The sequence below is a fragment of the Podarcis raffonei genome, chromosome 1 (assembly GCF_027172205.1).
Source record: "Podarcis raffonei isolate rPodRaf1 chromosome 1, rPodRaf1.pri, whole genome shotgun sequence".
Classification (NCBI taxonomy): Eukaryota; Metazoa; Chordata; class Lepidosauria; order Squamata; family Lacertidae; genus Podarcis; species Podarcis raffonei.
In genome coordinates this window covers 107,539,804-107,558,195 of record NC_070602.1, presented here as the reverse complement: position 1 = coordinate 107,558,195, position 18,392 = coordinate 107,539,804, and the positions used below count along the sequence as shown (strand labels likewise).

At 41.5% G+C, this 18,392-nt stretch overlaps 1 protein-coding gene across 10 annotated transcripts in view; it reads left to right on the top strand.

Annotated features, from left to right (window-relative positions):
- KCNH7 (potassium voltage-gated channel subfamily H member 7) overlaps nucleotides 1-18,392 on the top strand; it is a 253,924-nt gene that overhangs the window by 232,459 nt on the left and 3,073 nt on the right. For 8 of the 10 annotated variants that reach the window (XM_053408426.1, XM_053408419.1, XM_053408399.1 and 5 more), the window contains 3 exons: nucleotides 935-1,034; nucleotides 6,898-7,149; nucleotides 10,687-10,855. In XM_053408426.1, the coding sequence (XP_053264401.1) occupies nucleotides 935-1,034; nucleotides 6,898-7,149; nucleotides 10,687-10,855 (521 nt within the window). The remainder of the gene's footprint in view (nucleotides 1-934; nucleotides 1,035-6,897; nucleotides 7,150-10,686; nucleotides 10,856-18,392) is intronic. The other 2 variants (XM_053408431.1, XM_053408367.1) reach the window with 1 other exon arrangement.

The window sequence follows — 18,392 nt, the reverse complement described above, 5'->3', positions numbered from 1 at the left end:
ATGCAAGTGAGCACTGAAGCTTTTGGTGCCCTGCTTGCCATCTGAAATGATACATCCCAGAACCACATACAATGTACTTCCATAAGCCCGGCATCTGAGAGTTGCTTTTGGCTATAACTTCCCTATGTTTCAGGTTGCGGGTGTTGCAGAGGGAAGTCACCACTTTGCTTCCTAATGTCTTTATGCTGATTTTCTAATGAAACATTCAAGTATGGATGCATCTGAAATTTTCCACACAAAAAAACCCAGAAATAATCAAACATTAATTAAACATCATGATAAGGAAATGGTAGCCCAAAGGAGAAGGAGCCAGTTTCAGCTTTGGAAATAATGAAATAATCAAAGAAGGAAGAGCTGGAGAAATAAAACAAAGAGTGCATAATGTACCAGCTTTATTGTTATGCAGTGCGACTTTTATCACAATTTATGTGTAATTAAACATCATAGCTAATTATAATCAGCTACTACATTACTGTCTGCAGCAATACGCATCCCCACAAGGGGTTGTTTTCACATTTTTCTTCACCAAACTGGTTTCTGAGAACACACTGCTGAGAAAAAAAATTATCAATACATAAACAATCCATAAATCATTCTTCTGAGTACAAGATGAAAAAGGCACTTTAATTTACATTCTGTCCCTCTCTCCTGCTCTCACTCCCTCCTTCCCTTCCCATCTCTCTCTCTCTCTCTCTCTCTCTCTCTCTCTTTCTCTCTCTCTCTCTCTCTCTCACACACACACACACACACACAAATTAACTTTCTTCTTTTAAAGCCTTCTTTTAAAATCTGTATCCTTTTCAAAACCACCCATACACATAATTCATATTATGAGCTCCACCCAGAAAACAATTTATTTTTCTTTCTTTAAAAACAAAACAACAACCTTTGAAATGAGTATAATCTATCATATCTCGATATCTCACTTATCTAGGCTGAACTCGCAATAAGGCCACAAACAACTAATGATTCAGATGGTGACAACGGTAAACTCCGAAGAAGGAAATTCTCTTTTGAAAGTGAAATTGATAAAGGTAATTGATTTCCTCTACAATGATGTTCTTGAAAACATGATCGCAGAGGGCTGTAGTCAAATAATCATACTCAGAGCAGGCCCAGGCGTGGGACCATTATCATGAAGATGGCAAATTAAACATGTCTAATTTAAGTGTGCCACTGTTCAAAGTTCATGGAGATGCTGGCATGATTTAATGTGACCAAAATTGCTGGTTGACCTTAGAATTCAGATGTGAAGATCTTCTCAGTTTACCCTACCAGGATGGTGTGGAACCTTAGGCTCTGGGGCTGAATGTGGCCCTCTGAACCACTCCATCTGGCCCCTGGAACTCTCCTCAAGCCATGTCACTCCCAAGGCCCAAGAGGGCCTCCATCTTCCTCAAGTATCCTTCTCAGGTGCCCCTGCCTGCTTGGAGTATGTCATTGAACTGTGATAATGGCTGTTTCTGAATGGACAGATGTGTGTGTGTAGTAGCAATAGAGGAGAAATTCAACTCTGTTTATATTTCAAGGTGAACCAGCCTAATTGTGATTTCCAGTTGTGATTGCAATTTGTTTTAAACATGTTTTTAATGATTCGTTTTTATTGCTGTAACCCACCCTAGAACATTCTGGGTGAAGGGTGTGTAATAAATCTCATGCCAGCCCCCAGAATTATCAGCCTGTTAGCCTATTGGATATAAGTTCTGAGATTTACAGCCTCTGCCTTCTCCTGAAATTAACAAGCTGGGTGGAAGAAAATAATATATTGTACAAGGAACAAGCTGGGTTTGGGAAGGGCCATAGTACAGTTGATCAAATCTTTGTATTACACTGTCTAATGCATAAATACACCAGTGGTTCACCCAGACAGTTTTTTGCCACTTTTATTGACTTTTCCTCAGCATTTGAAACAATTAATAGGAAACTACTGTGGGGTAAACTGGCAAGGACTAACATCGATAAAAGGCTGCTACTCCTAATACAGGAGTTACAAACTAATACTACTATGAGGATAAGGATCAGCACAGATGGAAGGATGACAAAGGGTATCAGAACAAAGGTGTCAGACCAAGTTGTCTGCTAACTCCCCTCCTTTTCATTCTTTATATTAACAACATTGTAACAGAGCTAAACCACCCTGATCACTTTCCCTCTTCAATTGGGAACCGTAAAACAGCAACCCTGATATATGCAGATGATTGTAATAAATCTCATACTGAGGATAAGACACTAAGTGAACCAAAACACAGACATCCTTCAACATTTGCACATCTCTGAATCTTGCAATGCAGTTCTCTAGCCAAGTAGCGTGTAGAAAAATGCAGATACTAGGGTAAAGTATGTGTTAAATCACATATATCATTGAAAATAGCACGCAAAAATGTTTATGCTATTGCTTTGCAATAAAAAAGAGTGTGTATTAGACAAAATTCCATACAAAAAATGTTATGTGATGAGAAATTCGCATTAAAATGCTGGTGAATGTTCATGGGGAGTTCCTTTTAATACATATCGCAAACTGATGTGGAAATGAGGAGAGCTGGGCTTAAGATGGGGGGGGGACTGGGAACTAAGAGAAAGCAACACTGAAAGATTCACCCATCCCTGGTGTGCAGGCACCTCTGATTTTTGTGTGACTTGAACGTAGCCTAGTGTTGAAAGGTAAGAGTCATATCTGGCCCTGCCCATCTCTGAGATGCCTATGAGAGGATGTAGCCAGAGGCAGATTTAAGGGAGTGCAACTGGTTCAGTTGCACTGGGCGTGGAGCCTTGGATGTACCGCAGAGGGCGCTGCAAGTATGATGTAGAACAAAAGGTGGGAGGCAGAGGGTGCTGAATGTTGGTGTTGTATAGGGTGCTGCTGAAATTTGAGGCAACCCCCCCCCCCCATGAATGCTGCTGATGTGGCCTACTGGCTGAAAAAAGTTTTTTTCATCCCTGCCCTAAACACTCAGAGTGATATCCAACTAGATCATACTCAGAGCGCAGCTATTGAAATCACTGGGTTTCTTCTGGGCATGACTAACATATCACCCTCAGCTGCTTACCCATAAGCATCGCTTAACCCTTTGCTGCTCAGCCCTTAGCTGTTACAGCCACTTTGTGAACCTGCAGAGTTCTGGAAGAGGCCTAGTGAAACTGTTCTAGGCTAGCAGCTTATAGCTACTAATCTAGGTTTGAATAGCAAGGAGTAGGCAGACAACAGTATTGCAGGACCTATAGTAGCATCCTAGGGGCAGCAAGAATTTGATCGGGCAGTTTCAGAAGTCCAAATGCATCCTTATGCCTGCAAGAAACCATGATGACTGCCAGAGCTTTGCACCTCAAGTGCGGCTGGAAGGGATGTAAAGGAGCTTGAGGCAGTGTGTTGTAGTGCCTCTAGCAGGCACGGGACTGCATCGCCTGCTTTCTCCAAGAGTGGTCTTTAAGAGAGCAAGCAAAACCCCTTTCCAGACATAGTTATTTTAGGAACTTTTCTTCTGAATTAAACATTTCCAATCTCTACTTCTATCCAAAAAATTGCTACAAACACACACACACACATATCTCATAGGAACTGGGCCAAACTCTTCTTCATCCCCCCTTCCTCTACTAGAGGAACTCTGGTTCCAACCTTATGGCTTTTAAATCTCCATTTACTATGGTTGCATCCTGATTCTAATCTAAACAGAATAATTTGAGAAACAGGTGAATTGTTGGCAGTGCTATTGTTCTAAAACAAGAGGTGCCAAAACTCACCATGAACGTCTCCCTTGTTCTCTTATATTGACAATGGCGCCCACCTGAGAGGTGCCAGAACAGAGTTCCTGTGAGTTCTGGCTGGGGAAAAAAGCCCTGAGTGTTTGTGTTTTATAAGTCATCTCTTCAAAGTTTTATAGAGTGATTCTGTGCCCTAGAGAAAGAAATCTTTAGCTTGGTGTCTTACTGTTTCGCAGAATGGCATTACCTTTCTGTCAAAGAGGCATTTCTTAAGCACAAAACCAAGAGTGACAACAAATCTGTCAAGGCAATACCCCCATGAAATATTTAAGCTGCTCTTCACACACACACACACACACAGTCTGTTGACAGAGGTAACCTGCCTAAATGACCTTCACATTCCATAAGAGAAAACATATTTTGCCACCTGAAGGGGAAAGGTAACCTTTTAGCCACTGCCCGCTATGAAATTTTGAGCTGCTGCTTCAGGGTGGCTGATGAATGACTTTCATGAAAAAAAGCAGATCAACCTTTACACAGACTAAGGGTTCTTCCAGATAACCTGATTACTGAGCGTTTATTCTGATTTTGTTTGCAGGGAAATTAGACAAAGATGGCTTTTTGATGAGTAGACTGGTTAGAATGATGTTGCATCAAAGCAGGTATTAATTCCACACTTTGCAGTGCATTTCCCTGTCGCTTACCTTATAGCAAAATTTTGAGGAAGCAGGTTTGTTGCACAAGACCTCCCAATTAGCTATGATAGCACAAGCTGAGTTTGCCTGTATGCCATTGAATCCAACCCCCAAGTAGCAACTAGGTCGAAATGCCCTAAAGCTCGCTCAGTTGAAATAACAGTATTTATTTAAATACCAGGGGGAATAAAAATGTTTTGGCACCTAAAAGTATTTAGAATAGTCCTGTTACAAGAGTTGAAGTCTGCCAGGTTAGGGATCTTCTTAGCATCCTGCCCATAGGACAGATACATCATGTGGTGATGCACAGAAAGGCCTTTCCCGTGGCTTTCGAACTCCATGCTGTTTTTAGGGAAGTACAGGAAGTTGCCTTACACCTCGTCATACATTTGGTCTATGTATCTCAGGCTTGCTCACACTTCCGCTTGGGTCCGAGCAGTTTTCCTCTTGTGCCAGTCCTTTCCCAGGGAAACCTGCTCTTTAGTGCTCAATCAGAGCAAACGTCAATCTGGAGAAAACCGGAATTGCCATTTGCTCCAATTGAGTGCTGTAGAGTGGTTTTCCCATGGGGGAAGCATTGGGACAAGAGGAAGCATGTATATTATCTCCACAGCATCAGACACGAGTCTTTTCCAGCCATACCTGGAAAACTGGGACCCTTTTTCACACTGATTAGTTACAATAAGGTTCTGAGATAACCCTCTGTCACTTTGAGCTCCATGCTGCAAGAGAAATTGGTTTGTTTGTTTTTACTGCTAGTAGTTTTGTTCCAGTTGCTGCTGAGTAGAGCATCTTTGAAATCTCTATTTTCCCTCCTGACACTTATTGGGATACGGATGTTAGCTGAACGGCTAAACGCGAGTCGGTACTTATTTCACCCCCTACTCCACATTCGCCTGATCAAGTTGTTACTATAGCAACTTCTTTCTGCAGTAGCTTCGTATACTATTTAGACAATATCCGCACAGTTCTTTTATCCCTAATCTCTAGTACCTCAGCCACTAATTTGCCAGGAACAGAACAATTAATTCAACGGTGCAGTTCTGCTCCGTGAGAAATCTTTTTTCTGCATTAAAAGCAAGGGTGCTAAAAATGCCTTGATCAAACATCAGGATTCCTTGATAACCAACACAGCACTGAAATGATTTCAGATCCAGTTCCTTGTGCTACAGCTTTGCCTCTTCCATGGCATCCCCTGCTTGTGCATAATTCAGTAATTCCCAGACGTTTTGCTGAATGGACTCAGCAGCATCTTTGGGATCTGCCTGGAAACCCAGAATGGTCTGGAGGAGAGAAACAGGAATGAGCTGTTGGCAGACTGGTAGATAACAACAAGCTACAAGGCATGGGTTGGGGACCTTTTTCAGACAGGTCCACATGTGCCAGTGTCCCTTATCCTGGAGGGGCCGAGAAGCAACATTAGTCCACGTTGCTTTAAATATTTGCTTTTAAAAGTGCATCATGCATGTATATAACATTTCCCTAATTTTCCCTAACTTTCATTCCCCCACCCAATAACCCAGAAACTATAAGGCACAGGATTTATTTATTTTTAATTCACACCAGTGACTTTGACATGTGACATAATCCAGCACAGCAATTTAAATCAAAATCTGAGATGTAGTAACTAATTATGAAAGAAATTTGTGATGATCTCTGTCGTGGAACAACCCCACTGAAGAAGATAACAGTGGTTATAAAGACCTTGTTGCTGACTGAGAAGGGGACCCAATATCAGTTCAAGATTCAGGGCCCCCAAAATGTAGGTCAGTCACTGCCTATGAGGAATCACAAAATCTAGAAATTGGATCTAGATGCTAGGCATGTTAGCAAAGAGCATAATGAGCTCTTAAGGCCAAAGTTGTGGGTTTATAGAATAGCTATGGTTAAGTTAGCATTAACAACCTATGCACATTTACTCAAGATTAAGTCCTGCTGTATTCAGAGCTTACTTAAACAGGTATAGGGATCAGATTACAAAATCACCACTAGGGCTGCCTAGGCTCCGCAGTATAAAGATTACACTTAACAGAATTAAGTTTAGTAATCATGAATAGAAAGCAGATGAAGAAATCCCTCCAAAATATTACGGCAAACCAGTTTAGAGACTCTTATGGTAAACCATACCCTTAATCAATCTTTTGTGCTAGAAACATCTTGACATTTCAGTTTGAAATACATGAAAAGGAGAGAAAAGGGAAAAATCAGGAGTCTTTTGTGAGAACATATTTTCTTCTTGGCCCCATTTGATTGATTTATTTATTTGCACACACTGGTTTTGTTTGGCTTTTGTAAGCCACTTGAGACCAACGGAGAAATGAATCGCACGATCTGCTGAAGGAAATGCATTTTAAATCGCTAGCCCCCTCTCTGTAACAAGACATAAAGAACCATTATCTCTAGCAGAGAACAAACTTGCTAAATGGTATAATAACTTTCCCCCTGCTACCCCAAGGACAAGGCTAAATTTCATATCATTTACTATAATGGTTTCTTTTTTTAGCAGACTATGACAAAGACAATGAGGGTTCTGTGGATAACACCAGACATTATCAGGTCACCAAGAAGCATTTTGGGGAGAAGAGAAGCAGATCATCATCTTTTGTGTCATCCATTGATGATGAGCAGAAACCGTTGTTCTCCGGGATCATAGGCTACCCATCTGTCCTGGGAAAGACTGCGGTGCTGGGTTTTGAGGAGATGATGCATGCAACAGAAAGAATTCAAACTAACAAAAGGAGTCATTCCTGTAAAGGTAATCCATGCAAGCATTTTAAAAACATATTCAGAATTAATAGTCCATGGCAAATTATACAGCAACATGCTTTTTAACCTTGCAATGAAACATTTATTTAAATCCTTCCCTTATGCTCAAATTCATAACATTCTGCTAGTTAATCCCATCAAGCATGGGCTGTTGTAAGCAATTATTCCCTTCAAAAGGCACGATTGATTTGCAGGGTCTTTGCTTCTACATAGGTTTTACTACCAATCCTCCTGTAATTTTTGGTTTTATTGTGCCACTAATGTTTCTTTGTACCTTAATAGTGTTCCGTCTAACTTGTGGGGGGAGGGACACTGTTTGCTGAGAAAACTGCAAATCTCAGATTCCTAGCATCAGGGAGAGCTCAGTGGTAGAGCCCATAATTTGGTTATAAAATGCCCAGCTTCAGTCCCCTGGTATCTCCAGATAGGGCTAGGAAATGAATTCTGTATGAAACCCTTGAAAGCAACTATTAGTTGATGTGGGCCATTCTGAGCTGCTATCATCATCATCATTGTCGTCGTTGTCGTCGTCATCACCACCATCAGTTGTTATTATTATTAGCCTCACACAAGGAACTCCTAAGGCAAATTACATCCAATAAACAGAAATATAAAATGCATACAAGTAAAGTAACTATACACTAAAACTCATCAAAAAGGTGGTAATGTTGGTGCCTGGCAGGCTTCCATGGAGAGAGCATTTCACACTCAGGAAGCCACTACAGAGAAGACTCTCTTTCTCGCTCCCCACTCCAGTGTGGTGTAGTGGTTAAGAGCGGTGGACTCGTAATCTGGTGAACCGGGTTCACATCCCCGCTACTCCACATACAGCTGCTGGGTGACCTTGGGCCAGTCACACTTCTTTGAAGTCTCTCAGCCCCACTCACCTCAGAGTGTTTGTTGTGGGGAAGGAAGGGAAAGGAGAATGTTAGCCGCTTTGAGACTCCTTCGGATAGTGATAAAGCAGGGTATCAAATCCAAACTACTACTCCTCCTCCTCTTCTTCTTCTTCTTCTTCTTCTTCTTCTTCTTCTTCTTCTCTCATAACACTACAATGCCACTAACCTTACAACTCAGTACAAATGTACTGGCAGGGGTGGGGGTGGGAGAGAGAGCCAGAGGAGGGGGAAAGTGTAGGAAAGCTAGAGGAGTGTTAAAATTAACAAGACTGGATTGCAAGCAGCTTTCAGACTAGCTGACACAACCTTAAGGGGAATAAGAAAGAAAGAAAGAAAGAAAGAAAGAAAGAAAGAAAGAAAGAGGCACACAAATTAAGAAATCTTGCATCTTATTTTCTTTTTAAAGCAACTGATGAGTGTGATACGTGGATAAGCACTCGTTCTTGGATGTGCTTAAAAAGCAGGAGTGGACCCTTTTAAAATAGTTTCCGAACTCTACCAGGCATTTGGAGTGGTATAGGAGTCATTATCCACTGTGAGCACAATTTAATAGGTGTCATGTACAATTGATACTCCAAGTGAGGCGTGTGCGTGCACATTTCACTGATTTCCCTTCTCGGTGCAATTAAATATACCTATTCAAAAGAAGAATTCCTGTGTCATTTCGCACCACCAGACAATTCAGCAAACACATCTTTCTTTTTTTACAGTCCGGAATGCTGGCTGAACCCCCTCAGGTTCTTGCAAAATGTCGAGATTCCTACATTTGCAGTTGGGAAGCTCACCTTTTTTCTTTTTCTTTTGGCAGCCACAAAAGTGTTTTTGCAGCTATAGCAACATTTTCCAAGGCAACCTAGTGCAAACTGTACTCTGGGCTAAATTTAGCAAGTTTAAGAGGTGTGTGTTTTTATTGTGACCAAACACAAACCAATATAATTTTCCTTTGTTCCTTTGCCGGGGCTCTCAGTGGTGTTATTAAGAGCAAATCATCTTTGATTGGGGGGTGGGTTGTTGGGTGTTTCTTGTGGTTAATGGTGTTTGGTCCAGTCATCTGTGCTTGTTTTCATTGCCATTCTTAATTGAATTAATTCAAAACACTGTTTTCTGCAACACCTATAAATATATGGCTGCGAATGTGTGGTTGTTTATTAATTTGCTGATTTTACCTCTGTATCGTAGGCTAGCTGTATATTCTCACATACCCCTCCCTACTCTCCACCCGGAGAAGCAAAAGATCTTAACAGAGTTCAAGGAGAGGCAAAAAGACTCAAAGAGAACATGAAGCTGGGCTGTTGAGGAATGTGGCCTGGTGAGAGGAAGCATGGCTGAGGAGGTGTTATAGCCTGGGAGACAAACAGAGAGGATGCTGAGGTTCATTTGGCTCCCAGGACTGCGGTTCACCATCAGTCTCTATTGCCAAGCATGGAATCATTTAAACCTTAGTCTAGTTCAGGAGTGGGGCACTTACAGTCCTGCAAAGGCTGCTAGTCTCCAGTTCCCATCAGCCCCATCCAGCATTGCCAGTGGTTGGGAATACTTGGACAACTGTCTAGGAACTGCTGGATGGCCACAATTTAATCACACCTGCTTTAGTTGCCTGGCAGTGAGTTAAACTTACCTAACATGGAACCGTACAATTGTAGAGTCGGAAGGGACCACATGGGTCATTCAGTCCAACCCTCTGCAGTGCAGGAATCTTTTGCCCAGTGTGGGACTTGAACCCGCAACCCTAAGATTAAGAGTCTCCTGCATTACCCACTGAGCTATCCTAAATTTTTGTTTAGGCATTCCACAAACATTTGTCCCAACGTGCAGTGCTTGTGATGTTTCCCAGAATTACAGTCTATAGATTTTCTTGGTGGAAAGAAAAAAGATTTTTAGACCTTATTTACATGTAAAAACGATGGTCTTTTACAAATCAGCTCTTGGAGGAATGTAAATAATGTATTGTATTGTTTGCATTTCCATCCTCAAATGAATGAAGTAGTTTTCCCATTGTTTTCCACCCCATTAAAATGTGGGTTGGGCATTTATTATATTTATTTAGATATATTTATTATATTTAGAGTTACCGGTACGAGACTGCTTTTTTTTCATGTATGGAAGTATGACGCACAAGCTAGCCAGCAAAATCATGGCATTGCTTAGAGCAAGGCTTTTACAAAGTTCTCTGCAAGGTCCTTCCCCTTACTTCTACCACAAGAGGCTGGAGCCAATTTGACCAAGGCCTAGTCTGGCATTCAACTAAGTATTACACAGATTGAAATTAATTAACATGACTGAGTAAGGTCCATTAATGTCAACTGCTCTGTTCTGAGTGAAACTTAGTTGAATACACTCCTAGGGGCAGCATATTCGGGACAAAATTTGCCAAAACTTTCTAGGCTCTAAATTGTATCTGGAAGTTCCTTTCGTCCAGCCTCATAACTGAGCCCGTATGACAGAACCTGTGGCCACACCAGTCCACTTTATAAATGCTTCTTCTCATACTTGAGGCTAGAGCACAGTGCGAGCATCATCATGAAGACAAAGGAAAAATAACTTTTGCGGGCATTCTCTAACATAGCCTACTCCCATATTTTGTAGCTTTGTTTAAATAACCAACCTCCACTGTTATATTTTGGCAGATATCACCGACAGAAGAATATGGGAGGAGGATCACAGCAGGAGCCACCAGGAATCATCCAGCCAGTCCGCATTGCCCCATGTCACGTGGGGCATCTCCGAAACAGAGAGTGAGATCAACTATGGAGAAGTGGAACAGAGGCTGGATTTACTTCAAGACCAGCTCAGCAGGTAAGGAGGGACATGAGGGAAAGAGCAAACCTTGGCTATCTGTCATGATTAATAATGACAACACAGTTTCTCCGGTTTGTGCCTGTGAGCCCAGAGAGAGTGGCAACCCCGAAAATTCAGCCAAAAAGGACAATTTGATCCGTCATCTTAGGGAAGAGGCTGGTTCCTTTTTCATTGCTCAGTTATTTCTATTTCCTAAAGCAGGGGTCAGCAACCTTTTTCAGTAGGGGGCTGCACTGTCCCTCAGACCTTGTGGGGGACCGGACTATATTTTGGAGGGAAAAAATAAAAAATGAACAAATTTCTATGCCCCATAAATAACCCAGACATGCATTTTAAATAAAAGCACACATTCTGCTCATGTAAAAACACCAGGCAGGCCCCACAAATAACCCAGAGATGCATTTTAAATAAAAGGATACATTCTACTCATGTAAAAACACACTGATTCCCAGACTGTCTGCGGGCCGGATTGAGAAGGCGATTGGGCCGGATCTGGCCCCCAGCCTTAGTTTGCCTACCCATGCCCTAAAGTATTTCCTCTGATCCCTTTTTCCATGATTTTTCCCTTCTCCCGGAAAATGAAAGTTTGCAATGTGTGGCTGTTTCCCTCTTTGAAAAGAGTAGCCTAATGTGTCAGCTGCCTTTGAAGCATGTGTTACATTCCATTGCAAGAACATTCAATGTCTGATGTGAGAGCTATTTTGCTACTTTCTTTGTAATAAGCAACTGCAAACTCGTTCACCACCCTGCAAAAAAGAAAAGGAAAAAGCAGCTCTATAAGTGTCACTTAGTCACACTGTGCAAGGAAAACAGTTGTTTTCTTTGTCAAAATACTGTATAGGTAAGCTTCCTTTTCCTAATGCACTCTATATAATATTTCAACACTTCTCTCTTCTAAGTGCCTACGATGTTATGGTAGCAGTTGGTTAAAGAACACAGCTCTCAGCCTTGTTCAGAATAAAGTGAAGTAGAGCTGATTAGTCATACAGCACAATTCACCATATAACTGCATCTATTCCAGAGTATTCAGCATTTATTTGTTTCAGCCAGTAATGCTAAAAATAAAAATTAGCTGAAACAATAAAAATAACATGGAGTAATGAAACAATCCTAAGCAGAGCACAAGATAGTATCAAATAAACAGCAGAATTACCCAGATTTATTTTGCAGCAGCCAAGACAAATGTACCCATTATTGATCTCTTGTTATTTGCATGTAAAAATTCTGACTTCTGGTTGACTAGTTGACCCGTGCCTTCAATAGGAAACAGAAGAATTTATTCTGCACATTTGGGGGGTGGGTAACAGAACAAAATAAGTGCTGCTGCTGCTGTTTCTTTGGCGGTCATTTGCAGATGAGTAAGATTGTCTTCCATGAACACAGTTTTAACAGCGAGTCCATAAGTGACTGTGGAGACCAATTCTGGATCCACAAGTCCTTCCACAGTGGGGACATAGGCTTCTGGGTAGGAGTTGATCATGGTAAGGGTTTGCCAAGCATGCCTTCCTCTTAGCGTGTTTCTCCCTTTTGTCCAAGTGTCTTCAAAACCCATGACACCTTTGGTAAAGGCTGTTCTCCAATTGGAGCACTCGCAGGCCAGTGTTTTCCAGTTGTTGGTGTTCATACATTTTTTTAGATTTGCCTTGAGAGAGTCTTTAAACCTCTTTTGTTGACCACCAGAATTACGCTTTCCATTTTTAAGTTCGGAATAGATAATCAGGCATCCGCACAACATGACCAGTCCAATGAAGTTGATGTTGAAGAATCATTGGGGTAAAAGAACAAAATAGGTGCAGGATGTATTCAACGGCTTCCTCATCATCTTAGATTTTAGGGGACGGTATAATATTGCCCAAGGGGATCTTGGGCCTGCATTTACTGAAGAGTTACTTGCCATTCCTCATGTCAAAACACTCTTTGACATGGAAAAGGGTCATGAACTACTATGATAGATCATCTGCTTTGCAAGCAGAAGGTCTTAGCTTCAGTACCTGGCATCCTGTCTGACAGCTTGGACAGCTGCTGCCAATCAGTGTAGACAGTACTGAGCAAGGTGGCCTGACCAGTAGTCAGGTATCCCCATCTAATTAAACAGAAGGGGTACCCAGTGGGGTGCCTAAAAGAGCCTTTAGGCCATAGGATTATGCCATAGGAAAAGAAAGCCAAAGAAAGCCACAGGCTTCAGATTCTGTGGGTTCAATTTATTTCGGAATGCATAGATCCTCCAAAATTCCAGGACCCCAGTAACAGATTGCTCTGTTTTAGTCCCAGGGCATAGTCTGAGGGACATGGGTGGCGTTGTGGTTTAAACCACTGAGCCTCTTGGGCTTGCTTATCGGAAGGTCGGCGGTTCGATTCCCTGCAACGGGGTGAGCTCCCGTTGCTCTGTCCCAGCTTCTGCCAACCTAGCAGTTCGAAAGCACACCAGTGCAAGTAGATAAATAGGTACCACTGCGGTGGGAAGGTAAATGGCATTTCTGTGTGCTCTGGCTTACGCCACAGTGTTCCGTTGAGCCAGTAGCGGTTTAGTCATGCTGGCCACATAACCCAGAAAGCTGTGACAAACACCAGCTCCCTTGGCCTGAAAGTGAGATGAGCACCACAACCCCATAGTCACCTTTGACTGGACTTAACCATCCAGGGGCCCTTTACCTTTTTAAACAAACAAACAAACAAACAAACAAACAAACAAAAACCTTATATGGTGTAGCAACCTTGTTGAATCTGAAGAAGTAGGATCTGCTTAGTGGCAAGATGGGAGACCACCTGGAAATCTCATCTACACCACCTTTAGTTCTATCAGCAAAGTAAGGCAGAATATAAATATAACGAATAAATAAAAGTGTACCTGTGCTTGATCCAGTAAAGAAAACCCTCAGATAATGGAATGATTTAACCTGCTCTGTTCTATAGAAATCAAACTTTCCAGTCATTTTATACACAAAGACAATCATTTTGGTTTTTTTACCACAATGGACTTTTGGGATGCAGTCTTATACTCATCTGCAAGGACCATTGCACTCCATGAGACTTTAGCTTGAATAGAGAAGTATAGGATTGCACTGCAAAGCAGTAGAGCACACTACCGGCTGCAAAGCAAACTATCAGACTATCTTTACTATTATCCACTATCTGTTGTGGACAAAAGTATTAGACTTTGGTTGTTTCCAGATTACCTCTTATTAAGCATTCATCCTAACTGCCTTGCAAGGATGTATTTGATGTTGCATCAAGCTATTGTTATCCAACACATACCTGTGTATTTTCCCATCACTTTCCTTATTGCAAAAAGTCAGAATTGGTGTGGGGGGTTTTTGGAAGGGGGGACTGGATCTGTTGCCCAAGAGCATTGAATTTTAATTATGCAACCTGGATTTGCTAGTACAGTGGTACCTCGGGTTACATAGGCTTCAGGTTACGGACTCTGCTAGCCCAGAAATAGTGCTTCAGGTTAAGAACCTTGCTTCAGGATAAGAACAGAAATCGTGCTCCGGCGGCGGAAAGCCCCATTAGCTAAAGTGGTACCTCAGGTTAAGAACAGTTTCAGGTTAAGAACGGACCTCCGGAATGAATTAAGTACTTAACCCGAGGTACCACTGTATGCGATTGAATCCCACCTGTGAAATAGAAGCACCCCCAGTTGACCTAGTGCATTCTATCACAATAAAGTTTTAGGTTTCTGGTGCCTACAGCTTCAGGCTGAATTACAGATTACCTATTCCTGGTCAGTTTTTCTTCAGTCGGAATGATGAGCCCTGTCAGTGCTAACCAGCCACTGATTGTTGTAACCAAAAGGAAGCAAATCAATAAAACAACTGGCAAGATCTGATGGAACACAGATAAAATTTGCTTTGCTCAGCCTTAAGGCACAAATGAAAGTAAAGTCACCATATTTATCTTGTTGACTCCTTCTGTTTAAGAATTGAAGATTAAATTTGAAGAGGGATTTTAAGATTTACTTAATCATTCCTCAAATCGTAGGGCAGGAAAAAAGGAAAAATAATAATCTTCCTCAAGAGCCAACATAACTGTGAGTTCTTTGTTGTCCTTGCCCCACATGTGTTAAAATCGCCTGCCAAGACAGTAATAGAGTCAATATATCTATACCCAGTAACTCAATTCTAAAACACAATTTGTTCCAAGTTAATTCTATACAGAATTTCAGGTTCCCAGGGCTGATATAGATGTTAACTATTAAAAGAGAGGAAAGAGGAATCCATACTGTAATTACCAGAGAAAACATAATTCAAGCTTGTTTGTTCACTCCTCAATTTTAGGGCCATATTAAGAAAAAAGTGACAAAGCCTTTTCCTGCTAGTTTATAAGCTTTACACCCAGGTAAAATAATTTTGTCTGAATCAATAGCGGCAATCCAAGCGTCTTGTAAACAAATCATATTGTGTCTCCTAAGCTGTTTTTGAAGATCATCCCCAGGGCAACAAGTGGTCCAGCCAGCAATATTCCGTGGAAACAATAGAGAGGCAGCTATTATTCCCCATTCTCTGGGGAAGAGTTCTTTGTCATTGGGACAAGGCATTTAATCAAATCGGGAAGGAAACACTCAACTTCTCCTTAATGGAAGTTCATTTCCCTGCAAGATTTCACTAGATGGTAATGAAGATGGCCTGCCATCATTCTTTTCTTTCAGGCAGCCTAGAATTAATCTGTGGCCCAGAATTGTCAAAAACATAATTTGCTGTCAAACAGTCTCCCATTTCTCTCTTAGCCTGGGTTTGCACTGGGTAATACAGGAATCATGTTGGGATCTCCTGGATTTTTATCTGCACATGCAAACTTGTGCATTGTGGTTGACTAAAGGGTTTTCTTGGTTTACATTTTTCAAATATAGAGGGGGGAACCAAAGGTGGCTTGTCCCCCACCACCACCACCCATTTCCTTTTTTGACATCCTGCTTAAGGCACCTGCAGATTTTCAGTATTTTGCAGAAAGCACATACTGGAACTTTATGTTTGTGCCATTTATGTGGATTAAAGGGCTCTGTTGTCCTTTTCCAACAAATCCACTTAAGAAAACTGTTTGCAGTTAGGAAAGTGATACAGAAATGAGAAGTGCAGGATGAACGAATGATTTGTAAGCACTCTGCAAGCAAATCAGGATGAAACCCATTTTCATGTATCTGCCCAAAAAACAAATCAGAATGAATCCTCAATAAAAACCTGACAGCCTTATCACTACGTAAGCTTTGTGCAAGTAATTCAGGATGAATGCTTAATAAATAGGCTTTCTTAGCTACTGTTCTTACAGTTTATAGGGAGTTTGGGCAGGGGCCTGGACTCTCAGGTTACTGAGTGTAGATTTGCAGCCTGAATTTTAGTACATGATTTGGCAGTCATCCTCAATTATGGCGGATTACTTGTCAGCTGATACATTTTATATTAATGACAGGAGCAAGCTAGGAATAAATCACACAAAGTAAAGCTGAGTTAACTCTTTATTAGGAAAGAAAACAGGATCTGGACAGAAATATCAGGCCTAATGAGCACATCAACTCTTCTTCAGTAGGACTTGTCCCTATGAAGCAGTTGCAGAGACTGAAGGTTCCTGCCTTCCCACAACTGCCTAAGTCCCCTCAGTAAAACTAATGTTCAGTAAAACATATTGGAAATGGCTAATGCAGGCAACTCTGAACAATATCCCATTACATCAGTGCTCTGTAGTCTGAAATGCTTGGCTGAGTATAGGCTCCTAAACATCATAAATTTACTAGAGTTCAGTCACTAAAATGGATCCTATCTTAACTGTAAAAAAAAATGTTGTAGCTGTCCCCTGAATTTAGAAATGGGCATGAAATGGGCATGAAAACAGAAGATATCCTTTGGCAGAAGATATCTGAAGGCAGCCCTGTTCAGGGAAGTTTTTAATGTGTGACATTTTGATGCATTTTTAATCTTTGTTGGAAGCTGCCCAGAGTGGCTGGAGAAACCCAGAAAGATGGGCGGGGTACAAATAAATTATTGTTGTTGTTGTTGTTGTTGTTGTTGTTGTTGTTGTTGTTGTTGTTGTTGTTATTATTATTATTATTATTATTATTTCGGTTTTTGATTGCTGAAGTATCTCGCAGGACCACGCCCCTTCCCTTTTGCAAGTGGAATAAATCTTGCAAACGGGCACAGAAAAGACTTGCAAGAAAGCAGCACTGCATCTAATTGGAAATTGGCCTTTGTCCAGACTTGTATTTTTTTAATAAAAAAATAAAATAAAATCATTTCCCTAGGATTCCATTACTGTCAGCACTTTTGTCATGACAAATGGGCAATTTCATCCTGAATTGACAAACTCAGTCTATATTAGTCACCGAGTGCTCCTGGGCACATTGCACTGTACATTTTAACAAGCAATTTAAAGCCGATATAAGACTTCCCTTGCATTCTATGAGCCAATAAAGCCTGAATAGCTGTGGCCTAATTTCCAGTGGGGGAAAAAATAAAAATGCAGCAACATGACATATGTTACAAGACAGCAGGTATCAGGAAGCATGCAGAGAGCTCTGTCTGCTGCTTCCTGCCTGACAAACCCTCGGTGGTTTCGGATAATCATTTGCAGTGGAGCAGCTTACCTGAGAACTCAGCGCTGTGGCTCTAACTGAGAACTGGTGAAAACTGCCGCCACATTTTCACTTCCCTGGATTTCTGATCAGTTGACAGAGTGTAATGAGTGTTTATTTATTTCATTTGTGAATTAGATCTAACTTGCTTTTTTGACAACAAAGCACCCAAGGTGACTCACAACAGTTTAAGAGCGACATGTAACCACATCAAAGTAGCAAAATGCTGTTTGTAACAGAGAGATAAAACGAGAAGCAACGGTTGCAAAATCCACAACAGCAGGAAACCCTCCCCCTCCCCCCAAATAATACAAATTAAGACAGATCAAACACCTGGCAAATATGGAAGCATCTTTTTTTCTGCTTGCCTGGAAGCAAGCTAAGAAAGAGGCAGGCAGGCAGGCTTCCCAAGGAAGGGTGTTCCATAATCTTGGCAATGCTACTGAGAACTCCCTGCTGTGTGTCTGAGCTTCAGTGCATGGATGAAGGCTTTTAATGAGAGATTCCCTGCATGTTGAGCAAGCAACCACCATAGTGAAAATGGATCAAGGAAGGGTTTTGCATGGAAACCCCTGCGGGAACAAAGGGAAAACCTATCCATTTTTGCAGCACCTCTCACCTGAGATCATTAGGATCACCGTTTTAGAACTGTTTACCTGAGAAAAAGTATCTTGCTAGTACATCCAGGTTATTTCATAGTTCCTGCACAGGTAGTACCAGGGGAAAGCATGCCAGTCCCCAATAAATATTATTTCTCTTTCAGAAATTGAACATGTTCAGGATCAAATGTTATTTTGAAATGCATTACAGTGGTACCTCGGGTTAAGTACTTAATTCGTTCCGGAGGTCCGTTCTTAACCTGAAACTGTTCTTAACCTGAAGCACCACTTTAGCTAATGGGACCTCCTGCTGCTGCTGCACCGCCGGAGCACGATTTCTGTTCTCATCCTGAAGCAAAGTTCTTAACCC